Raw genomic sequence first — 17,690 nt, 5'->3', positions numbered from 1 at the left:
TAGCGAATGCAGACACGGACAAAAATTGACTCATGGATATCCCCTGAGTTGCATCTTGCTGTCACTGGGCCTTGGAAACGTTTTGTCGAAAGGTTGTTTGCAAAATGTAATCGATGACCCTGAAATTAACAGCATCTGTTCTCTGAAAGGAAGGTTCCGAGAAGAGAGAAAAAGCATTTTGTACCTAATTATCGAGGTATGCTGTTTAAATTATAAGTTTACTAGTGAGGGAGGAATCGTGATAAACAATAATGCTCGTATTTGTCTCAGGTGACTGAAGTGCGAAATCCGCACTTGCGTGTTTTTGTGATCTTTCCGCGTTTCTTTATTCGCTTCAGGTGATTTTGATTCAAGGTGTTATCCAGTGTTATATAACGATGATTGGTCTTTAATTCTAAATTTTCATAAGAGGAACGCGGGAAAACAGTTGTCGGTTAATTTTAGTTTTTCCAAAGACCCAGACATTTGGAAAAATCAACGTACGGGTGTCGAATCGAGGGCATTTCCTAGGCGTAAACAATCCAATTAGTCTAACAATACTGTCTCTTTCGTTTTCATTCTTATGGTTTTGTTATTAATTTGCAAGCCATCCCACTGTTCATTGAGATTATGATAAAATTTTCAGTCTGTTCGTGATTTAACAACAGAAGAGTTCGTTGTTAATTTACTGCTCTCCCTCGTCTAATCACAGGCCTCGCTGAAATGCAAGCTAGGGAATACACTTGAAGGTCCTTGAAAGCAACGAGTTCTTTTCTCGATAAATAATTACCAGGCGTAATAATAATATAACCATAACTATGAAAACGAAGGAAATGTTACTCTTAGATAAATTGTATTGTTCACACTTAGGTAGTTTGTATGGCGAGTTTCTCCTCAGTTAACTTGTATTTTATACCAGGCAACTCTTTCTGACCCAAATGCGTGAGATTTTTATGCGCCGATCAACTCGAAACTTCAACATCCCCCCCCCCCCTCCCCGGGCAAACCCTGGGCATTTGAACTTTTGAAGATTGGATCGTTCAAATTCCCGCCCCCTCGGGCCAAAATGGTGTTCAAATGCCCTACGTTATCGTAGGATTTGTCTGTCAAATGCCCCTCCTAAAGAACAATCTTTGTCGGCTCCTGTCATGAGTTACTACAAAAACCACAACTTTAACATTGAAACTAATGATTAGAAATTGAATTTATTAAGTCGGACAATGTCAATCAGCAAGTGTAAGCTGTTCTAACTCCGAAACACGGCAAATGTTGTTAAAATGAGTTAGTCGGCTAGGTAGATTGTTCGAGTGGCAGGGTATTCTGCAGTTTAAGCCAAATCGGCGGTTTTTCATTCGACAAGGTTTTTTTCTTTTTTCTTTAACTGTTCACTGCTGTTTTATGGCTATTCTAAAAACCTCTGCAGACACAAATGCGGGAGAAAGGCGCAGCTTGACTCATTGCATAAAAAACTACATCGTTTAAAGAACTAGAAATAAATATTAATTAGTTAGCCAGCTACGTAGAATGTTGTTCGAGTGGCAGGATATTCTGCAATTTAAGCCAAAGCGGTTTTTCATTCAACAGTGTTTATTTCTTTCACTATTCACTGCGGGACAGAACCGCAGCTTGACTCATTGTATAAAAAATCTACATCGTTTATATACAATCTATAAAAAATAATAAACATTTAAGCACTCTCACTTTTGAAGACCTTTTTTTTTTGTAAGCTGTTTTTGTAATGCTGTATCTCTTCCTTTAAACTCTTCCATCTCGTCCAAACACATGTTTATAGCTGTTAGCGACTTCGGTGCCCCCCCCCCCCCCCCCCCGCCAAAAAAAAAGCAATTTGAAACCTGACACTTCCCGTTCAATTTTCCCCAAATTCAAATTCAAATTCCCCACCCCCAGGAAGGCCTTACCCGTCAAATTCCCCACTCCCGGGCACAGAAAATAGTCAAATGCCCGGGGTTTGCCCGGGGGGGGGAGATGTTGAAGTTTCGATTTGATCGGCGCATTATCCTGAGAGTTCCAGGATTTTCAAAGACCACACGTCTCCATCCGAAGACTTCTGAAGATGCCCAATGATTTCCAAAGATTTTCCGAATGATTCTGAAGTTTTCGTAAATTCAAAATCCCACTGTTCATTGAGATTATGATAAAATTTTCAGTCTGTTCGTGATTTAACAACAGAAGAGTTCGTTGTTAATTTACTGCTCTCCCTCGTCTAATCACAGGCCTCGCTGAAATGCAAGCTAGGGAATGCACTTGAAGGTCCTTGAAAGCAACGAGTTCTTTTCTCGATAAATAATTACCAGGCGTAATAATAATATAACCATAACTATGAAAACGAAGGAAATGCTACTCTTAGATAAATTGTATTGTTCACACTTAGGTAGTTTGTATGGCGAGTTTCTCCTCAGTTAACTTGTATTTTATACCAGGCAACTCTTTCTGACCCAAATGCGTGAGATTTTTATGCGCCGATCAACTCGAAACTTCAACATCCCCCCCCCCCTCCCCGGGCAAACCCTGGGCATTTGAACTTTTGAAGATTGGATCGTTCAAATTCCCGCCCCCTCGGGCCAAAATGGTGTTCAAATGCCCTACGTTATCGTAGGATTTGTCTGTCAAATGCCCCTCCTAAAGAACAATCTTTGTCGGCTCCTGTCATGAGTTACTACAAAAACCACAACTTTAACATTGAAACTAATGATTAGAAATTGAATTTATTAAGTCGGACAATGTCAATCAGCAAGTGTAAGCTGTTCTAACTCCGAAACACGGCAAATGTTGTTAAAATGAGTTAGTCGGCTAGGTAGATTGTTCGAGTGGCAGGGTATTCTGCAGTTTAAGCCAAATCGGCGGTTTTTCATTCGACAAGGTTTTTTTCTTTTTTCTTTAACTGTTCACTGCTGTTTTATGGCTATTCTAAAAACCTCTGCAGACACAAATGCGGGAGAAAGGCGCAGCTTGACTCATTGCATAAAAAACTACATCGTTTAAAGAACTAGAAATAAATATTAATTAGTTAGCCAGCTACGTAGAATGTTGTTCGAGTGGCAGGATATTCTGCAATTTAAGCCAAAGCGGTTTTTCATTCAACAGTGTTTATTTCTTTCACTATTCACTGCGGGACAGAACCGCAGCTTGACTCATTGTATAAAAAATCTACATCGTTTATATACAATCTATAAAAAATAATAAACATTTAAGCACTCTCACTTTTGAAGACCTTTTTTTTTTGTAAGCTGTTTTTGTAATGCTGTATCTCTTCCTTTAAACTCTTCCATCTCGTCCAAACACATGTTTATAGCTGTAAGCGACTTCGGTGCCCCCCCCCCCCCCCCCCCCCGCCAAAAAAAAAGCAATTTGAAACCTGACACTTCCCGTTCAATTTTCCCCAAATTCAAATTCAAATTCCCCACCCCCAGGAAGGCCTTACCCGTCAAATTCCCCACTCCCGGGCACAGAAAATAGTCAAATGCCCGGGGTTTGCCCGGGGGGGGGAGATGTTGAAGTTTCGATTTGATCGGCGCATTATCCTGAGAGTTCCAGGATTTTCAAAGACCACACGTCTCCATCCGAAGACTTCTGAAGATGCCCAATGATTTCCAAAGATTTTCCGAATGATTCTGAAGTTTTCGTAAATTCAAAATCCCACTGTTCATTGAGATTATGATAAAATTTTCAGTCTGTTCGTGATTTAACAACAGAAGAGTTCGTTGTTAATTTACTGCTCTCCCTCGTCTAATCACAGGCCTCGCTGAAATGCAAGCTAGGGAATGCACTTGAAGGTCCTTGAAAGCAACGAGTTCTTTTCTCGATAAATAATTACCAGGCGTAATAATAATATAACCATAACTATGAAAACGAAGGAAATGCTACTCTTAGATAAATTGTATTGTTCACACTTAGGTAGTTTGTATGGCGAGTTTCTCCTCAGTTAACTTGTATTTTATACCAGGCAACTCTTTCTGACCCAAATGCGTGAGATTTTTATGCGCCGATCAACTCGAAACTTCAACATCCCCCCCCCCCTCCCCGGGCAAACCCTGGGCATTTGAACTTTTGAAGATTGGATCGTTCAAATTCCCGCCCCCTCGGGCCAAAATGGTGTTCAAATGCCCTACGTTATCGTAGGATTTGTCTGTCAAATGCCCCTCCTAAAGAACAATCTTTGTCGGCTCCTGTCATGAGTTACTACAAAAACCACAACTTTAACATTGAAACTAATGATTAGAAATTGAATTTATTAAGTCGGACAATGTCAATCAGCAAGTGTAAGCTGTTCTAACTCCGAAACACGGCAAATGTTGTTAAAATGAGTTAGTCGGCTAGGTAGATTGTTCGAGTGGCAGGGTATTCTGCAGTTTAAGCCAAATCGGCGGTTTTTCATTCGACAAGGTTTTTTTCTTTTTTCTTTAACTGTTCACTGCTGTTTTATGGCTATTCTAAAAACCTCTGCAGACACAAATGCGGGAGAAAGGCGCAGCTTGACTCATTGCATAAAAAACTACATCGTTTAAAGAACTAGAAATAAATATTAATTAGTTAGCCAGCTACGTAGAATGTTGTTCGAGTGGCAGGATATTCTGCAATTTAAGCCAAAGCGGTTTTTCATTCAACAGTGTTTATTTCTTTCACTATTCACTGCGGGACAGAACCGCAGCTTGACTCATTGTATAAAAAATCTACATCGTTTATATACAATCTATAAAAAATAATAAACATTTAAGCACTCTCACTTTTGAAGACCTTTTTTTTTTGTAAGCTGTTTTTGTAATGCTGTATCTCTTCCTTTAAACTCTTCCATCTCGTCCAAACACATGTTTATAGCTGTTAGCGACTTCGGTGCCCCCCCCCCCCCCCCCCCGCCAAAAAAAAAGCAATTTGAAACCTGACACTTCCCGTTCAATTTTCCCCAAATTCAAATTCAAATTCCCCACCCCCAGGAAGGCCTTACCCGTCAAATTCCCCACTCCCGGGCACAGAAAATAGTCAAATGCCCGGGGTTTGCCCGGGGGGGGGAGATGTTGAAGTTTCGATTTGATCGGCGCATTATCCTGAGAGTTCCAGGATTTTCAAAGACCACACGTCTCCATCCGAAGACTTCTGAAGATGCCCAATGATTTCCAAAGATTTTGCGAATGATTCTGAAGTTTTCGTAAATTCAAAATGATTACACTTCATATCAGAGATTTTTGGGGAAAGTATTGTCATGTACTAATTTTACATCGACTTTTCGTTTCTCGGATTGGTTTAAGTTGACATATTTTTGGAAAGCTTGTCAGTTAAGGCTGAAATAGCTCACATTTTTCAACCAGGCGAGACGAGCTGCCTGTTTCAAATTGAGACTAAGGACCAAACTTGATAATGCTTCTTCCAGATCAGCTCAGTGGGTGCCCTCACGTTCAGACAAGACTGTTTTGGCTCAACAAAATCTTAAGCTATCAGCTGTAGCACACTTGCCACAAGCAGTAGACTACGTAGCACAGATGTAGTATTTTGGATGCGTCAGTCAAAGAAACAAGATAATAACTTGTGTTGGCTGGTCTAAAATTTAAGGTATTGAAATTTAATTTAAACATCTACAATGGGTTATAAAAATTTATGGGGTGCCATGATTTCTAAAACAGGGTCCAAGGTTAGATACCTGGGCCTGGTTAAAGCATCTTAAGATAAGTGGAAGATTTCCGCAGACATTCCCAGCATTCCAAAGGATTTTCTTGCACTATCTTTATTTTTGTGTAAAAATCAGTAAACCACCTTCAGGCAAGGAATACAGTATAGTGCTAAAAAAAAAGCTTTCAGAAAATTGAAAATGGTTGCAGGGACCTGGGCGGCACATAATACCCAGCCCATCCCCAGAGACTTGAAAATACGAATCTTATAAAATTAAAAGATGTATGAAACATGTTTATTACTAAAATGGATATAAGCTAATTTTAACTTAAGAGTGATGAACTGCATGGGCCAAGACCAATACATAAATAGAGTGTTAGATTTTAATAACCTTGTTTTCCTTTTCTAGATGTATTTTTATGTAAATTTTGCTTATAAATGTTGTGTTATCATAGTGTGTTGTTAAATGAAATTTATCCTTGCTTGGATAATATGGTAGGATTAGAAACTGAAATTCCAATTGTGTATTTTTTTGTGAACTTAACATTAATAATAATTATTTACACTATTGGTGAAGATAATTACTGTAATTTAGAAAAATTCTCATTTAAAGAATATTATCAAAGACTGTTTGTAATGTTTGCTTTTAGATTTTATGATGTCAGTCAACTTTGCAGTATAATTAAACACGCTACTTATCAAATACTGTTAATTAGTTTCCTGTTTCATTAATTTGAAATGGGACATTGTTGTGCAGTATCTTTGGACTAAACTTCACATAGGTTAATTTTTCAATTAAGCAACTCTTGTTGACCACTAATTAAGTGTCATAAAAAATGGCTGAAAATTTCTATTGTGTTACTTTTCTAAACTTAGTGTCCTTGGTATTCAATAACAGGTTTCAGTAATACTTTTCAGATTATTAAGCTAATGTTCAACAAAAAGTATAATTTAATTCCTACTCATTTATTTGGTGTGATTTAAAGAGAAATTCGAAAATATTTATTGCACACGTCTTTAAAGATTTAGTTGCATTCATGATTCAAGGTTATGTTTTTTTTATGTTTTTGTGCAAAACTGCCATGAGCAAGCCCCTTCTCTATAAGCCCTATGATTTCTTGAGACCTCCTCGCAACAGTTCATTTTTCATCCTAATAATAAAGTTATTATTCCTTTCAACTTCCTTCTAATTCTCAAACTTTTAAGCTAATTGTTCACACTATTTACTAGTAACTTTCCCCTTATCTTTATTTAAATAATTTATTGTCTCATTGTAATAACACTTTGGTGGCAAAGAACAAATAAATAAAAGAAACTTACAACACTACATGTAACTACTGAAATTTTAATTAGGATTTGCCTTCTATAAAATAGATGGGATTTACAATATTTAATTCCATTCAAAGCAACTGATGATCAACATCTAGTGTGCTGTTCAAAAACCTGGTAAGATTTCCTTTTTAAAGAAATAATTTAAAAAACAGCGCGCTTGTATGATGTTACTATTAGTCAAGAACAGAGAATTTGAGAGTGCTGTTTTCTTTTCGTTTTTTTTTTTCCTGAAGAATTACAGGTCTGGATTTATGATGGCCAAAATTAACCTAGAATAGCTCTAATGTAAGTTGTTGTATGATTTTTTTTGAAATTAATGAAATCAAAGAGGTGGGATCTGAACTTCTAACTATTCCTATTTGCAAGCAAGTTATAGATGCAAATCAAAAAGAAGTTCAGTCAAAATATTGTTGAAGATATTTAGTGTTTTATCAAGGACCTAAGTACTTTATTCTTTAGATAAAGACATTGTAATGTGGTTTCTCTTTAATCTTTTATCTACAACAACTACTTACTACCTGTTGTCACCATCTTTAACATTATATGTTCATGTTATTTTGTTTTTCAAATGCCTGTTAATCGTTTTTATGATAGTTTTAACTGTAATTGTATCAATTACCGTCTCACAGTCTCTAAACCTTTTATGTAACAACAATGCGGTGAGGAAGTCTTATTCTAAATTAAGCCCTATGGTTTCTCGTAAGGCTCACCACTTCTGTTGTCTTTTTTTTCCACTCATATTTTGTTTTTGTAACGTATGTGTAAACTAAATAAATAAATAGAAAAATACCTAACTATGCTTACTAGTGGGATTTTCAAGACAGACTGAAAATTTTGAAATCTAGTGGCAGCAGTTTTGAATGAAGAGACCTTCAGATCAAATTAGGAAATCAATATGGGTACATGCATTTTCTGTCTGAATACACACATATGCGAATGGTGATTTAAATGCTGAGTGAAATGAATATCTGAGACTTTTTTTCACTTTCAAGCATAGCATAAAGAAGGTTGTATTGTCAGAGTCTAAGTATGATCTCCAATCATTTAGTATCAGTCAGGTTCTGTACTATAATTAATTGACTGAGTATTTTATCATTTATACAATTTTTTCTTTCATTTTGGTTTTTTCTGTAGAGATACTTAGTAGCCCATACTTTATGAGCCACTCTAAACTTACAAAACAAAAATATAGGGATGTAAACTATGTCTGTTTGATGCTCAAGTGATTGCATAGCATGTTGACCATTTTGTCATTAACACAGGATGTCGGTGCCCTCTCGTCCAGACCCACCCGTAGTGGGTAAGGTGACGCACAACAGTATAGAGCTGTACTGGAAGCCTCCTGAAGATGTCGATCAAGGACGTGGGGACAGCAGGGTGCGATATTGTATTCAGGAGGAAGAGCTAGGTCCAAAATCCAAAGGATTTGGCAATGTTTACTCAGGATACAGTACAACGTAAGCTTCACTTGCTGTTTATTGTCTTTGGATACATTTCAAACAACTGAATTCAAAGTGCTTGGTATTAAATTTATTAGCAATGTGGTGAATGGTTAATCTGATAGCTATACTTAAATATAAAATGCAGTCAAGCCTGTGCTGGAAATTCCTCCAATGTTTCTTTAAAATTTTAACCTCTGTTGAATGGTCACTTCTGTAAGTTGTAGAAGTTCATGTAAGTGCACTTGTTACTACAGCTATAAAGAAGGGGTGTGGCTTAAAATTAAAGTACCTTACTTAAATGAGGGATCACATGTGTTTTCCTATTTTTGGACTAGTGTCCTATGCAGCTCATCACACATTCCACCCCATGTGAGGGAGCAATGTGTGATGACAAGTGTCTAGTGTTCAGAAATTATGCTTATTTTGGACGTCATGAAATTGAATATCCATGTATGGAGCATCATTTCAAGTACAATGGAATCTGTCTTACCACCACCACAATAATAGGACTACCTTGCTATTATTACTATTAATACAGTGGCCCATATAGGACATCAAATGAATATAAATTTTTTCAATTCAAATCTGCAACTCAAATTTTTACTACAAAAATCCAAATTGTATAATTTTCAAATTATACAACTTGGATTTTTAGAGCAAAAATCCGAGTTTTATAATTTCAAATTGTACAACTCGGATTTTCACCACAAAAATCAGAGTTGTAAACCTTGTGCGATTTACAACTTGGATTAAATTACCACAAAAATCTGAGTTGTAAATCTCGTGCAATTTACAACTCCGCTTTTCACTACAAAAATCCTAGTTGTAAATTGCATGAGTTTTACAACTCGGATTTTTGTAGTGAAAATACGAGTTGTACAATTTCTTATACAACTTGGATTTTTGTGGTAAAAATCTGAGTTGTGAATTGCAATAGTTCAGATTTACAACTTGGATTTTTGTGGTAAAAATCCGAGTTGTAGATTTGACTTGAAAGAATTTATATTGATGTTCTACATGGGCTACCGTATGACTACCGGTACTTCTTTTTATCACACAATCATTTTTGTATCTCCACATTGATATGACTGGATTTTATTTTCTGATGCCACCCTTGGGAGACTGGAAATCTAGATACCTTTTTCTTTAGTGGTAGTCCCATTCCCCAAGTTATCAACCCAATTTAACCCTCCCCTCCTCACATCCACAAAAATTGCCCAAATCAAGCTACCCCCACCCCCCCCCCCTAATTGGTCAAAATCTACCCACCCCACTCCTACAAAAAAATTAACTTACCCAACCTTTCCTCCAAGGAATCCCTTTTTCTTTTAGTTCCAGTAAACATTTGTGACAAATGATGCATAAAAATGCACCCAGTAATCATAACATGGGTTTGAAAAACTGAATTTTGAAGATTTGGGGTAAAAATTTGGGGTGAAAATATCATTTGAATGTAGAGGAAACATCAAATTGTTTTGTCTGGGAGATTTGGCGAGCTGTTCTGAGGAGACCTGGAGATCATACCACATCTGGGCAACTCCCCGTTAATCGGGGAAAGTTGGCATTAGTACATGCTTAATAGGAGTTGCCAACTGAGTATAAGGTGATATTAATTGTGCACTTGTGCACCAGAAAATATTGATACTCCCCCCACAGAAGGTTTTTTGTTTTGCACCCCCCTTCCCCCCCAGGAAATTCCCGTTTAGATTCCGATACTTTGCTTCTAAAATTTTGACTTTTAGGACCCCCCTCCCCTAGGAATTTCCAATGACCTTCCATTGGGTGCGTACGGACTTTTTCTGGAACTGCACATTATAGACATTATCAGTGCATCTTTAATTGTTCACTAGGAATGTTTTTAATGGTCTGGAGGCACGAACACAATACAGGTACAGACTGAGATGTACAAATGATTTTGGTTCAAGTGCTTGGAGTGCTGTGGTTACTGTGTCGACAACAAAGAAACCAATCACCAGTGAAGACCTGCAGAGAGCTGTTACTAAAGGAGATGTAGAAACAGTCAAGAATATTCTCCCTGGTGAGTGCTGTAATGGCTGCAATGAGTTGGTGTACTGTCCCAGCTTTTGTCATTAATCAGCTTTATGTTCACTAAATTATTATAAACAATATTGCTGTCTTTGTCTCTGGGCGATAAACTTTGACCAAAACAGGCCACAACTTGTACTGTACTACTATTGACACAGAATAGCAGTAAGTCCAGTGTAGGAATGTATTGGTATTAGGAGGAAGGGTTGGCTAATGGTATTAAAAGAAAGTGTTGGCTGATGCGCTGTCAAAGCATACACATCTGGCAAAATTTTACAGCTTTTGCATTTTTGTTTTTTATGTGAAACTTTCTTTGAGTCTTGATTTCTTTTCCAAGGCCTGTAACTAAAACATCTTGGGACTGACATAAAATAGGTGACTGTATAGTCTCACCAGCTTCAAATTCTCCATTAACCCGCTACAAAGACCACAGGTTGCAGTACTTAAGTTAAACAAGAATTGAGTCTACTTAATTTCTATTGAAGGACTGAGCTGGCAAGCTGTGGATTCACCTGACAAGTTTGGTTTGTCTCCTCTTATGATTGCAGGTACTTGATTATTTCTTATGACAATGAAAGATTAGGGTTTGTTTGATACATGACATCTAGAGAACTCTTATTTGCAAATGCATCTTAACGCTGTTAGATTCTGTTGCAGCAGGTGTAGGACTTGATGCCTATGCACAGTGGATTTTTAGAGTATTGAGTCTGACAGATGGATAGTTGGGATATCAATGGGCCTCCCCTCAGGTGGACCAGTCAATCACTGGCAGTTGGCTGCTTGCTAGCCATGAGCCCCACACACCCAGGTGGACAACTGTCACATTGACTTAGTCAGTGGAGGGAAAGGAATCTTCCCTGGCTAATAAAATGTGCAAATCACCACAAAAATACCACCACGATACAAGCACTCCACACTAAATCATTACTTAGCCTGAGTAAATGGAGGTTGTCTTTTCACAGTGCTACTAATGGAGACCCAGTGGTGCACTGAAAAATGATATTACTAAAGAGTGCTGGCAAATGCTGACACTGATGTTTCTTTTTTAATACCCTACCCCCACCCCTCTGGAAATTACAATTTAGCTTCATACCTCCCTTTACATTTTTAGCCTTCAGGGGCCCGCTCTCCCCCACCCCCCCCCCCTCCCTCCACCAACCCCACGCAAACTTCCAATCCCTTGTATGACTATTTCCTGCAACTACAAAATTAACAATTCCCAACCTTTTGCAGTGTTTATTGCACCTTTAGTCATTCCTGGATCATTCAATTTCTTTGATCACCATGGAAATGTGACATTTCTTTTTCTGTTTTGCACTTGTAGCGCAGCGAGGTTACGTAGAAGTAGCAAGAGTCTTGCTGGAGAATTCTGCAGATGTTAACTTTCAGAGCATTAGTGGAAAAACAGCTCTTATGATGGCTTGCTTCTCAGGTATGCATGTTTTTCACGAGTGCTGTTCAGTATTAAATGTATAAGCAAAATGAAGTTTGTAAAATCAGAGGAGTAAACCAGCGGAAAAATGTAGGGCAATGTTTTTCTATTAAATTGCAGGTCTTTTTACTTTTTAGCAGAAAAAAAACCATACATACACGAAAAGTCATTTCGGGCGTTTTTCCGGTCCTCTCCTCAATTATTGAAAAAAACTCATAAACGCGGTTCTGGGTCTGGTTGTTCCAAATCTTATTAAATGCTAATCAACCCAGATTAAAGTGTACCGAAGTTTTCATCCCGCTCGTTCAAAATATTTGAAAAGCGAATTTTAATCTAAAAGGAAACAAAATTAAAATGAAGGGAAAAATCTTTTAAGTTTGGTTCGGGGCCAGATCGTTTAGTTGCCAAAAACGAATCGTATTTTCCCGAATTTACGAGCTGTCGTTGGCTTTGGGGAAATGCTTGCTGACCTTCCTTTTAGCCTTTTTAACGAGATATTTGCCACTACGAAAACGAAAGGAATTAGTTTTCTGGTGTTACCAAATTTTTAGCTGACATTTTACCGAAGAAAACTGTAGACTTTCTTTAAAAGTAAATCTGAATAGATATCCACCGAAATGAAGCCTCAACAATTGGGCTCAGGTTAGTATTAAAAATCTGATAAAAACGAGTCTTCATGTTCGTATTTGAAGGCAGGGTGGTGTCCATTCCAACATTTTGAATAAACCAGATCTTCTTTGATAGACAGGTAGCATCAGATTTTGTGGCATGAAGCAACGACCAGGATTTGTTTCCTTTTTCTCCAGCCCAAGAAAATAGGTGATGGCTATACAAAATGTCATTTGTTTTACCCAGATTGCTTTCCTCTATGGATCTGCCCATCAAGTCTGATGTGATTTTCTTGTACAATGACAAGCGCCGTTTTGATTTTTAATCTGAATATGTTCCTTTAGACCCGTTTAAACGGTTTCACCATTTGCTTCAACATGTGTTCAACACTTTGTTGAACCAAATGTCTGAGGCGTTTGAACAGGTCGTTCAACATTAATGTTGAGAGTGTAAAAAAATGTTGAAAGCTTGTTGAAAACGTGTTGAATCAAATTTAAGTTGGTTTAAACTTTCATTCAACATCGATTCAACATTTCCTTTGTTCTTGAAAATGTTGAATTACGTTGGAACCGTTTGAACACTCCGTTCATCCAACATTTGCCCAACATCCGTACATTTTTTGTTGAACGAACGTTGGTCAAATGTTGAAACCGTTTTTAAACGGGCCTTTGGACTAGAAACGCATGGCTAGGTTAAGTTTAGTTCAATTCTTATTACTTCACTTCACAGGCAATTTGGAGGTTGCACAGCTGTTAAGACAGCATAATGGGAGTTGGGATTTACTGGATAAAACAGGATCAACAGCGCTTCACTGGGCGGTGGATGGAGCTAACTTAGACGTGATCCGCTGGATGCTTCAAGATGGCTGCAGGGTGGATGTCAAAGATGAAACTTCAGGTAATTAAAAGAGGAGTAAGTGTTATATATGGACTGTCTATTAACTACAAGGAATGAGAAGCATGCTAAGGGAGAAGCATAAGTGATGCTCTCGGCCGAAATATAGAGAAGATGCGTACTATCGTCTGGGCGGGAGTAGCCATTGGCCATTTGTGAAAGGTTTTCGACTGAAGACTCAAAATATTCTTTATTTATTTATTTTTTCTGGTAGTATCAATTTTAAACCTTTTATACCCCGTTCTTTGCTCTCGAATAGAAGGGCTGGCGAACCGTTATTTATTTGTGTTTGCTTTCTGATTTTAACTGTTCGCCGGCTCCACTAGGAGACAACGCAACGTCAACTGAAATCAAGAGATTTTGAATAATGATAGCTAAGCCTTTTCGTGATTCCAAATGGGCGAATGCATCTACGCTTCGGGGGCTTGTCTTCGCCATTACGCCGTTCTCAAAAACAAAAACAAAAAACAAAACAAAACAAAACAAATTCGTAATGAAATGACGACGGCTATCTCGTTTTCCCGCCAGAATGACCCTGGTTGACGCGCACGCGCTCTTTGTCTACTTGAAAAACTAAAAGTCGTACTATAGTACACGTATTAAAGTAGAATCTAAACATCTGAGACCCCGGAAAAGGCTAATCCAATCATAATTGAATTTTGTAAAGTTTCCACATTTCGTAACATTACGACTTAACCATCAAATTGGGACAATAAACAGAAACTTGCTTAAAACTAAAGCTTAACAGAAACTTACTTAACACTAAAGCTAAACAGAAACTTGCTGAGGTTTTTTTGCGCTTGATGTTTGCGTATTTCCCGGTTTTCTTGGATGGCGCGGGTTGTTTATCTGATTCAAAGGCCGTCTGATCGTTTGCATTATTATCATTATGCCCGTGGATATAAGCGTGTTCGCACTTTTTCCGTAGGTTGGACCCCGCTTATGAGAGTAGCTGCTGTAAGCGGCAATGTGAATGTAGCTAAAGTGCTCATCCACCACGGAGCAAACGTGCACACTAAAGACAAAGAAGGCAAAACCACGCTCATGAACGCAGCTCTGAACGGCTTTGAGGCTCTTGTGAAACTGCTGGTCAAAAAGGGAGTGTCTGTCAAGCTTAAATCCGAGCACCGGAAGACAGCACTGGATTTTGCTAGGTCGTTTGAGCGCGAACGGGTTATTCAATTCCTTCAAGAGCAAGAAGAAGCTTTGAAGAAAGCAGACAACGAAAGAAAACTAGCTGAGGCGAAGGAGCGACGGCAAAGTCGTGAGCAGATGGACAGTGCTCTGAAGCCGGTTGCAAATGGGACTGAGAGCTTGTCGATGCCTGTTGTTGGTAGAAAACAAAATGGAGCCGTAGGCCTTCAAATGCTATAGTGATTGTTCTCGGGGTATGAATTAACCCTTTTCTTTTTAATATTCAAATTTTGACATGTCCTGGAACATTACGGCTACCGCTACCGAGTCACTTAGGACTGATTTAATGCACAAAAGTTAGAACTATCTTGCAACCGAGACCTCAAAAGTGGGAACCACATCGTACAGCGTAATAAAAAGCACCACAGGAAAGTACTGCTCAGTAGATTTCATTTGAATGGTCACACTTTAGGATTTCATCCACAGACTCAAAAGTTAGAATCATCTTGTACAGCATAATAAAAAGACAAAACAGCACCACAGGAAAGTACAGCTCAGTAGCTTTCATTTGAATGATCACAGTTTAGGATTTCATCCACAGTCTCAAAAGTTAGAACCATCTTATAAATCATAATAAACAGAACCACAGGAAAGTACTGCGCAATAGCTTTCATTTGAATGGTCACACTTTAGGATTTCATGCACAGACTTAAAAGTTAGAACCTCCTTGTACAACATAACTAGCAGCACCCCAGGAAAGTATCGCTCAGCAGCTTTTACTTTAGGATTTCATTGATCCACAGACTTAAAAGTTAGAACCTCCCTGTACAACATAACTAGCAGTACCACAGGAAAGTATCGCTCAGCAGGTTTCATTAGAATGGTCACACTTTAGGACGTTGTCCTGACCACGAATCTTGTATTGCGTAATAAGCAACGCCTAAGGAAAGTACTGCTCGGTGGCCTGTCGTTCACACCTTAGGACTCAAAAGCAAGACTCAACGCAATGACCGCTCACCAGCTTTCATTGGATTAATCACTCGTAAGGTTTTCATTCGCAGACGCCAAAGCTATACCATCGCGCACAGCACTATAAACAATACCAGAGGAAAGATTTGCTCGATAGCTTTAATTTGATTCGTCATAGCATTTCATCCGCGGGTAGTCTGAATTTCGTACCATGAAATGACAAGTGATTTGACTCTTAAACAGGAGAGGGTTAAACAGGTAAGGTTGAAAACTAAATATGTTATCTTTTGTCAATATGTGTAGATGAAAAATATTCGGAAGCTGATACTATTTAAGAGGGCTTACATTCCAAAAATTTATTCCCTTAACCAATACATTGTTCGATTTTTCTTACGGGGTGTTGAAATGAAATGACATGAAATGACAAGTTAAAACAGATGGTCGAAAACCAGATATGTTATCTCCTGTCAATACAATGTATGTGTGCATGAAAACAATTCGGAAACTGATACTATTTAAGAGGGCTTTCTCAGTAATAATTTCCCATACCCGATAATATATTTTATTAAAAAGTTCATTTAATATTAATTATAGAATTGTTTAAAGTTAAAGTTGCTGTGAAGGCATTTAGTCATCAAACAACTTTGTCGCTCCCCTTGAGTTAATGGAGGTGAAGTCATATGAAATACTTTTCCAATAAATTTACCAAGTTGCTGCCATTTTCTGCAGTGCATAACCAGAACGTTTGCTTGCTTTTGTGTTGTTGTTTTTTTTCTTTGTTTTGAAAACCCCGGTGTATCACTGCTTTACCTAGGCTCCCAACCGCGCTCGCTTCGCTTTGCTCGCAGATCCAAGCTTGAGTATCAGGCTTTTCGGAGGAAGGGGGGTGGGGTGGGGGGGGGGGGGGGGCGCATGGAAAGGCCGATCCACTTTCTCTTCGCTCTATACCCCACTTTGGGAGCCTAGCCGTTCACGGGATATGCTTTACCAAACATACAGGTGGTGACAGTAGAAGAAATCATCCAAAATGTAAACCCACCAAATCTGACCCTAGTATCAGGCCTTCCCAAGGGGAGAGGTTAGAGAACAGAGGCTAGCAGAGATCCTACAAATACAGGCCCGAACGTCACCTGTTCAACTGATAGGGAAGACGCGCCTGGGCCCAGGCTACTCGGCGCGCGCGATTAGGCCTGGCAACAAGGCTGGTTCAAATACAAATAGATTCTTGAATGGTTTATAGTAAGTCAGAAAGCTGTCAATTATGTTCGTTTCTGGTTTTTTCGAGTGGAGTGTTCAGAAATGCCACAATCAGGGAAAAACATTTTTTTTTTTTGGAAGCTCAGGGAAAAGTAAAGGGAGTTTGTTTCATTAAGTCAGAGAAATACTAAATTCTATTCGTACGTAAGTGACTGAACTAAGGGAATTCCAGCCGTAGTTGAAGAATTTTAATTTTGAGTAAATTGCCCTCAGGAATCATTTGAATTTTCCCGTAAACTCGTTCACCTTATGAGGGTTAAGCTTTGAGGACGCAATCACAATTTCTTTTTGATAATTGTGTTTCATCTTTCGGATGTAACTTAGTCTTACCTCATGCTAGCTACCGCCATGCTTATGAAACTAAACGTTTGTTTTTTGTTAACAACAACAGACAAGATCATGGTGTACTTAGTTACCCGCGAGTACCGAAAGCTAATCGAGGCGGGTAGCTTATGCTGACAACAATTTACGAAGCTTAAAACGATATTAAATGAGAAAAACAAAAGTAACTTAAGTAAAATCAGTTTTAATATTTGTAAATGAAGTAACAGGTGCAAATCAGGGAACAATAATAGACTGATTAAAAAGGCATTTTTTTACAAATACAATTCAATGATAGTCGAGATTACTTAGCACTCTCAGATAGCATTTGTCACCAACTGATTTACAATCTTGTTCGGTTTTCACGATTTTTTAACCATTTATAACCAAAGGTGGCTACATGTATGTTAATTAATTTACAGAATTTGGAAACATCCGTGACGTCTGTCAAGAGAATTTACAATAAGTTTAATCTTTCTTTCCTTCGCAAATTCATGAGGTATTTCGATTTGCCGTTTATCGACGAAGTAAATAACAGAAAATTTTTCGCCCACTGCGTAGAACTTTAGTTACTGAAAATGTCACCTTTTTGATCTTTGTCGTCTTGGCCGGCATGGTCTTTAATATTTTTTCACAATCAAGGCGTCGATGCT

At 38.2% G+C, this 17,690-nt stretch overlaps 1 protein-coding gene across 2 annotated transcripts; it reads left to right on the top strand.

Moving 5' to 3' along the window:
• The first annotated feature begins 4 nt into the window (after positions 1-4).
• LOC146456725 (fibronectin type 3 and ankyrin repeat domains protein 1-like) lies at positions 5-16,201 on the top strand. Of its 2 annotated transcripts, none has more exons than XM_085093033.1 (7): positions 5-196; positions 8,196-8,390; positions 10,226-10,413; positions 10,907-10,969; positions 11,746-11,853; positions 13,192-13,359; positions 14,285-16,201. In XM_085093033.1, exons 2-7 carry the CDS (start codon positions 8,197-8,199, stop codon positions 14,728-14,730), a joined length of 1,167 nt encoding a protein of 388 aa, XP_084949159.1. In that variant the 5' UTR covers positions 5-196; position 8,196; the 3' UTR covers positions 14,731-16,201. The 2 variants fall into 2 exon arrangements, with proteins under 2 accessions (XP_084949159.1, XP_084949160.1); XM_085093034.1 differs by lacking the exon at positions 5-196 and adding an exon at positions 6,719-7,047.
• Positions 16,202-17,690: the final 1,489 nt, after the last annotated feature.

Source organism: Pavona decussata, unplaced genomic scaffold (genome assembly GCF_977016875.1).
Source record: "Pavona decussata unplaced genomic scaffold, jaPavDecu1.1 SCAFFOLD_254, whole genome shotgun sequence".
NCBI classification, from domain to species: domain Eukaryota; kingdom Metazoa; phylum Cnidaria; class Anthozoa; order Scleractinia; family Agariciidae; genus Pavona; species Pavona decussata.
This window is presented reverse-complemented; position numbering and strand designations above follow the sequence as displayed.